The sequence below is a fragment of the Brassica oleracea genome, chromosome C9, assembly GCF_000695525.1.
Source record: "Brassica oleracea var. oleracea cultivar TO1000 chromosome C9, BOL, whole genome shotgun sequence".
Taxonomy (NCBI): Eukaryota; Viridiplantae; Streptophyta; class Magnoliopsida; order Brassicales; family Brassicaceae; genus Brassica; species Brassica oleracea.
In genome coordinates, this window is record NC_027756.1 from 19,689,984 (window position 1) to 19,696,184 (window position 6,201).

General features: G+C 31.8%; 2 protein-coding genes across 2 annotated transcripts; both read right to left on the reverse strand.

The window, feature by feature from the left end:
• Positions 1 to 1,625: 1,625 nt before the first annotated feature.
• Positions 1,626 to 2,657, reverse strand: LOC106317493. The gene is made up of 4 exons (XM_013755303.1): positions 2,578 to 2,657; positions 2,308 to 2,466; positions 2,038 to 2,202; positions 1,626 to 1,911 (listed from the first exon to the last, which is right to left on the reverse strand). The coding sequence occupies exons 1-4, from the start codon at positions 2,653 to 2,655 to the stop codon at positions 1,744 to 1,746; spliced, it is 570 nt and encodes a 189-aa protein (XP_013610757.1). The 5' UTR covers positions 2,656 to 2,657; the 3' UTR covers positions 1,626 to 1,743.
• Positions 2,658 to 3,005: 348 nt separating this feature from the next.
• LOC106313316 (mitochondrial carnitine/acylcarnitine carrier-like protein) lies at positions 3,006 to 5,020 on the reverse strand. The gene is made up of 3 exons (XM_013751100.1): positions 4,739 to 5,020; positions 3,945 to 4,336; positions 3,006 to 3,630 (listed from the first exon to the last, which is right to left on the reverse strand). The coding sequence occupies exons 2-3, from the start codon at positions 4,334 to 4,336 to the stop codon at positions 3,120 to 3,122; spliced, it is 903 nt and encodes a 300-aa protein (XP_013606554.1). The 5' UTR covers positions 4,739 to 5,020; the 3' UTR covers positions 3,006 to 3,119.
• Between the last annotated feature and the right edge of the window lie 1,181 nt (positions 5,021 to 6,201).

Genomic DNA, 6,201 nt, shown 5'->3' on the forward strand with positions numbered 1-6,201 from the left:
TTAATTTATATCACTTAAAACTGTTTATAATTACTTGATTTTTATTTTTCACGCATCAAAATATTTTTTTACAAGATTTATAAATTATTTTAAAATAAACCGGTACCAGACGACTTACACTTCAGTCGTCCAGACGACTTCCAACATCTCAGACGACTCAGACGATTTACTAGGGCTATATTCGTAAAAATGGCTTCTGTTTTTTTGTTTAGTCACAAGGGACTGAGCTGTAATTTCACTAGGCTTTTAGGTTAGTTTTGCATTTGATTCAAGTTTGGGTATAAGTTTGAGGTTAAAATCAAGTTGTGGGTTAGTTTTGGCAAAAACCCCTACTTTTTTTTGTCAATTCAAACACCATACTATTATTGGAAATCGTAGTATATATCTATTTAATTTTCTACAACCTAAAAGCAGTTGAAATGATACGGTAATATTCTATTTTATTAGTTTTATACCATCTCAAAAAAATCTGAAATGAAATTGATCTAAAATTCTATAGATTCCAAATTATTCTATTTTAAACTGAATCCTATAAAACCATTTTGTATGTTCTGATCCTATAAGAACCCATTTAAGTATGAACTTAAAATCAAATGCAATTTGATATGTCATAATAAAATCGAAAACTTCCTAAATGCAATTTGATATGTCATAAAAAGAATTAAGGCATATCATCATTTTCACTAATCCATGTCATATTTTTTCTAATGAAAAAAATGGTGACGACACATAAGCAAAATTTTGAAAATAAATTCTTAAATAATGTGTAGGACATATTTTACTGTAACAGTGATATCTGAATTACGAGTTATTAATATATTTTAAATATATTTGCAAAAACATACATTTATACATATAATTTACTTTAATGTCATATATGTATTATTAGTAATTACCATATTTGAAAAAACTTTCTAAAAAATAAGTCTTTATATAAGAAATTGTACATGTCACAATTTATGTCACATTTTTCAAAAAAAATAATGTCATTCTTTTTAGCCATCCCGTTTTTCTTTGTTGAGAATGACTGTAGAGATGTGATATGAAATTACTTTGCAAATAATATTTTAGGGGATATTACATTTTTGTTTACACTTTTGGAGCTATAATAGAGAGTATATACAAATCTTATGCACTAAAATATTTTGTCATAAGAATATATACACGAAAAAAAAATTATAAAATAATACTCACTAAACAAAAAAAAAGATTAAAGTACACTAAACCTTAAAATATAAACTCAATAACATATATATATATATATATATATATATATATATATATGTATATATATTGCATAGTTCCTTATTTATATCTAAAATTCAAGTTCTTAATGTTTTTTAGTTTTAATATATTATTTAATCATGTAGTTAAAGTTATATAAATATATTTAATTTTACAATTTAATTGAATGCTATTCTGTGATTTTCACTCTTATATACCATTTTGCTATTTGGAAGTATTTCTTGTTACTATTTGGAAGTATTTTTCTATAAATACCCTTATATGTAATCAATTTATATATGATATTGCTAAACTAGTCGTTAACGAAAAAACTGCATTATTGGAAGACACACTAGATTCTTTTTTTTATTATAGATAATCATGTTTGCTAAATAAGTAAATATGTTAAGCAAAATTTTTAATTAATTCTAAGTTTGATGGATTGCATAGTTTAGAAGGAAAACTTAGGTTTAAAACGAAATATGAAATACTGCATAGTACAAACAATAAAAAAAAAAATTAGCAACCCAATAAGTTAAACCAGGACCATTTCTTGGAAGATTTTGTCTTCTTCTTGTTTGGTTTGCAAGTTTCATTAGCATCCTTCTTCTCCAGCGATGGTTTCTCAATATTTATCACTTCCTCTTCCTCTTCCTTCTCCTCTTCTTCAATCTTCTCTTCTGTTTCCTACATATCATAATGATATGTTAATATATGTTAAAAAATAAAAATAAAAATAAAAAATAATGATATGTTAATATATGTTTAACTACATATATATGTGAAAATAGACAAGATGATAAATATATATACCCGAGGGTCTAGTGAATGCTGTAAGGGAATATGAAAAGGATTAATGTTGCTACTGAAAATGGGTAATGTCTTTGTCAAATCTCTCTTAATCCTTTGGCTTGATGTTTCACCGGACCCTCCAGTTGAAGTAGAAGATGCACTGCTCGATTCCAATTCCAAACATATCTTATAAACATTATATAAACCATTAAACACAATATTATATACAAAAACCTTAAGACTACTCAACTTGTAAAGAACTTTTGTCTAAAACCTGTAGTAAAACCATACCTGAAAAAGTCTGGTCTCCAATGCTGCAATTCTATCTAGTAATGATCCTTTGAAATAAGCTTCTCTGACAGCCGCGCCTCTATCGATTAATCCGCGTGTAGTAGATGCACTTTCATCTTTCCATTTCGGTAGGTTCTGTTGTCTTTCTAAGTTCTTTATCTGCATGAGAAACAATACAGATCGTAGTCGGAACAATGTAATGAAAAGTAAATCCATCACAAAAGTAAACCATCTTTTAACATAAAGTTCAAAGGTAATAGAGCGATTTACAACGAAGTCCAAATGCTCAAGCCTAGAGAGCATAGGCAATGAAGAGAGTGAATCTCTTTGTTGCTCCATCGTCTCCATCAGACTTGCTATTTTTTTCTCTTACTATGATATTCTTTTTGCGGATTTATAGTGAAAAAGATGCAAATAATAACAAAATGTAAGAAGAAAAAGGATGAAGCAGTTATGAGTTCCCTCCTTTTTTCTGTTGACACTCTACTGTGCAAGGCACTAGTCATACGCTAGTTTGTTATCCGCCACGTAACATATTTTAGTTGGGCCTCTGTTTATATGGCCTAGCCCATGTTTAAATGAAGCGTAAGTGTGGATTCGGTTTGGTAAAATGTTCATTAATTAATAGTCTAATATATTTAATCTGTTAAAGATCATTTTTAATAACCTCTTCCGTGTTTCAGAAACAAATTGTGTAATAAGATGATGAATTTTTTTCTTAAAATTTAAAAGAATCATTTAATACCCGAAACGTTAATCAAATGGAACAACAACAAATCGAACCAACAGTCAAAGCCCAAAACCAAACCGGTTTATCCCAAGCTAGACCTTGTCATCTCATAAGCCAAGAAGCAAGCAGCATTTGCAGGGACACTCCTAGCCATTGCTGGACCAAACCCTTTATACAAACCTTTAACTCCTTCAGCTTTCAAAATCTTCCTAAAAGCATCCATCGAACCCGCGTACTTAGGGTTTCTATAATCATCAACTTGAAGAACACTCTTCACCACATCGGTTGGGTACACAAACCCCCAATAGGATGCACCAGCAACTCCACCAGCCATGATCAATGATCCTTGTCCTAAGCTTGAAGTGTCTGAACCACCAGCTAAAAACCTCTTGAAACCTTCGTAGGCTGCAAACATTGTTGCGTTTCCAGGGACTTCACGAGCAAATGTAGGGAATAAACCTTTGAATAGACCTCGTGCTCCACCTTCTGATCGCAGCACATGACGTGCTACGTCCATTGGTCCACCGTATTTCACAGCTGCAACTACTGAGCCTGTGGTAGAGGCACCAGCTAATGCACCTTGTGCTTGTAACCTAAACAAACACACACAAAGAGACATCTTTCAGTTCTGTCTAGCCAGTACCAGGGCCAGTACAGAGCAGCAAAGGAACCAACCGCTTAGGACATCAGGATTTTAAACTATAATTTTAGTAATTTAGTTGTATATAAGGTACTATAAAAATTTTACATGAACAATAAGGGCACAAAGTTTAGGTTAGTATAGGCCTATAGGGCATTAAAAAAAATGAAAATGTTGGACCAGATAATTAGGTAATATAAAAAACAACAAAAAAAAAATTCTAAAATTTAAAGAAAAAAAAAAATCAAAATCAAAAGAAAAGCTAACCTGCATTTGATCAACTCGGTGGGACAAGCAAGGAACGAGACAGCGAAACCAGCGCCTGCGCCGCACAAAAACTGTTGACTAATAGTCAAAGGAACTCCAGGTTCAGACCTAAACATCCCTTCCATCTGACCTCTCACGGTGAACAAAACCGCGTTGAAGGCAGCGACGGTTGCAAGAGGAGCTCCCATACCTTTGTACAAACCTTTAGGTCCTTCCGCAGCAAAGGTCTGTTTAACCGCATCGATTGCGCCAGTGTACCTAGGTGGCTGTCCAGGTGCTGGAGCAGGTTGGCTCTGAAGTTTGACCTTGATAGTGTCGAAAGGGTGGCCTACAATGAGCTGAGCCGCTCCTCCAACAGTCCCTGAAGCTAAATCCTTTGCTGCATCCGCCATCTCCAGTAAAAAAAAACAAAAAGACCAACCAACAAAAATCAAAACCTTTTTTTTTTTTTGGTTAATGAAGAGCTTTTTGGCCTAAACAATTTAAATCAACCAAAATCAAAAAGCGTAAGAATCTTGCAAGATTAGCAACCAAATATCTAAAAATCAAAACTTTTATGTTAATGAAGGATATTTCTGATTAATTTGAATATACGCAAACTCAGATTCTCTAAAAAAAGATGTGATTTTTTTTTTAGAAAATTAGATTTTTTTCAGAGAAAGTTTGAATATTTATCAAAATAACATACAATGTGGAAGATTCAGAAGACAATGAAACATTCAATAAAAGATTACATATTCGATATCAGTTTGAAAAAAAGAATCAATTAGAAAGTGAGGAGATATTTGGCTTACCAGGGATTGACTAGAGAGAGGGCAATCGATATAGAATGGATCTCAAATTTCAGAAAGCTTCTCCTTAAAATAAAATAAAAACGAATTGAGATGCGGATGCAAGGGATAGATTCAGAGACAAACGAGTGATCAGAAAAAGTCCAAAAAGAATATAGAAAAAAAAAATTCAAGTGGACGTAAAAAGTTTAATCACTCAAACTGCTTTCTACGCCACAAAGGAGGAGATGAAGCTTCGTTGAGACAGAAGCTTTTTGTTATTCCCTTTTTTTTTAAGTGGTTGGTGAAGACATGGGAAGATGGGTCGATAAACATGACAAATTAGTTGGTACGATCAGCCAAATGTGTCCAACGATAACCGGGTTCTATTTATTTGGCTACATTTGATTTCGGTAATGATGAAGATTATTTTAGTTCAGTTTAGCTGTGGTTTGGTTTGGTTTTGAATTAAAAAAATGGTTTTTTTTTTTTTAGTCATCAACTTAACGGATTCAAACAGACTTTGAAAACCATGTTGGATACTGTGAAAACAATGGTCTTTTGTTTTACATGTAAAATGACAAGTTTTTTTTTTAATTAACCTGAAGTATTATGAAATTATAAAAGGGTCCATACTCTAAATAGATGTACAGTTCACAAATGAATTTTTTTCTTTCTGATATTCAAATCTTTATATATAAAGTTAACTTTGCATCTTCTCCTGCCACTTGACTGTAGACTTTTACGATACGTGTACACTTTCAAAATCTACATCTTTTGTTTTTTTGGGCCTTTTTATTACAACATGCCCAAATATTACAAAGGTAAAAAAAAAACAATATGAAACCCATCAGACCCAACCAATCCTACAAACATAACTAAATACAAAGTAACAGATCCAACCAAAAAGAAGCCCAAGAAAGGAAACGGATGATGAGCCAGCTGAAGACCACATGTGCGACGAAGATGAAGAGGCAAATGCAACATTTAATTTTTCAAGGAGACTCGGTGTACTGCTGCAAAAATTATATACAGTAAACCAAATGACCATTTCAGTTTGACCATTTTGATACTCCAAAAAAATGATTTATTTTTTCTCTTAGTCACATATCAAAGAAACTGAAAACTATAACTTAAAATGATAAGTTGATGAATTTAGACACCAAATGACTTATTTGGCCTCTAAATGAATTCAAAAGACACCTCAAAATCTTGAATGTTTGTAAACAAGTAAAATTATGAGCATATCAGATATTCATTAAAGCTAATACTTTTTTAAAGACAGTATGTTAATAGTGTTCAGTGTTGTGAGTATTATAGCACAAAATTTGCTGAAGTTTTCTACATTCATAACAAAATGGTATGACTATAGATGTCCAATTTGAAAGTTGTTTATGGAAAAATTACTAAAATGAGTGTTTTAGTGCCCCTAATGAAAATGACTTTAGGTTTTAGTGGCTATGAATATGAATCTGTTAGTTTACTTT

Coding starts and splice junctions, on each gene's coding strand:
- LOC106317493 (XM_013755303.1), bottom strand. CDS start 2,655: ATGGAGACGATGGAGCAACAAAGAGATTCACTCTCTTCATTGCCTATG. Junction 2,203..2,307: donor TGGAGACCAGACTTTTTCAG/GTATGGTTTTAC, acceptor AATGTTTATAAG/ATATGTTTGGAATTGGAATC. Junction 1,912..2,037: donor AGCATTCACTAGACCCTCGG/GTATATATATTT, acceptor TATGATATGTAG/GAAACAGAAGAGAAGATTGA.
- LOC106313316 (XM_013751100.1), bottom strand. CDS start 4,336: ATGGCGGATGCAGCAAAGGATTTAGCTTCAGGGACTGTTGGAGGAGCG. Junction 3,631..3,944: donor ACCGAGTTGATCAAATGCAG/GTTAGCTTTTCT, acceptor GTGTTTGTTTAG/GTTACAAGCACAAGGTGCAT.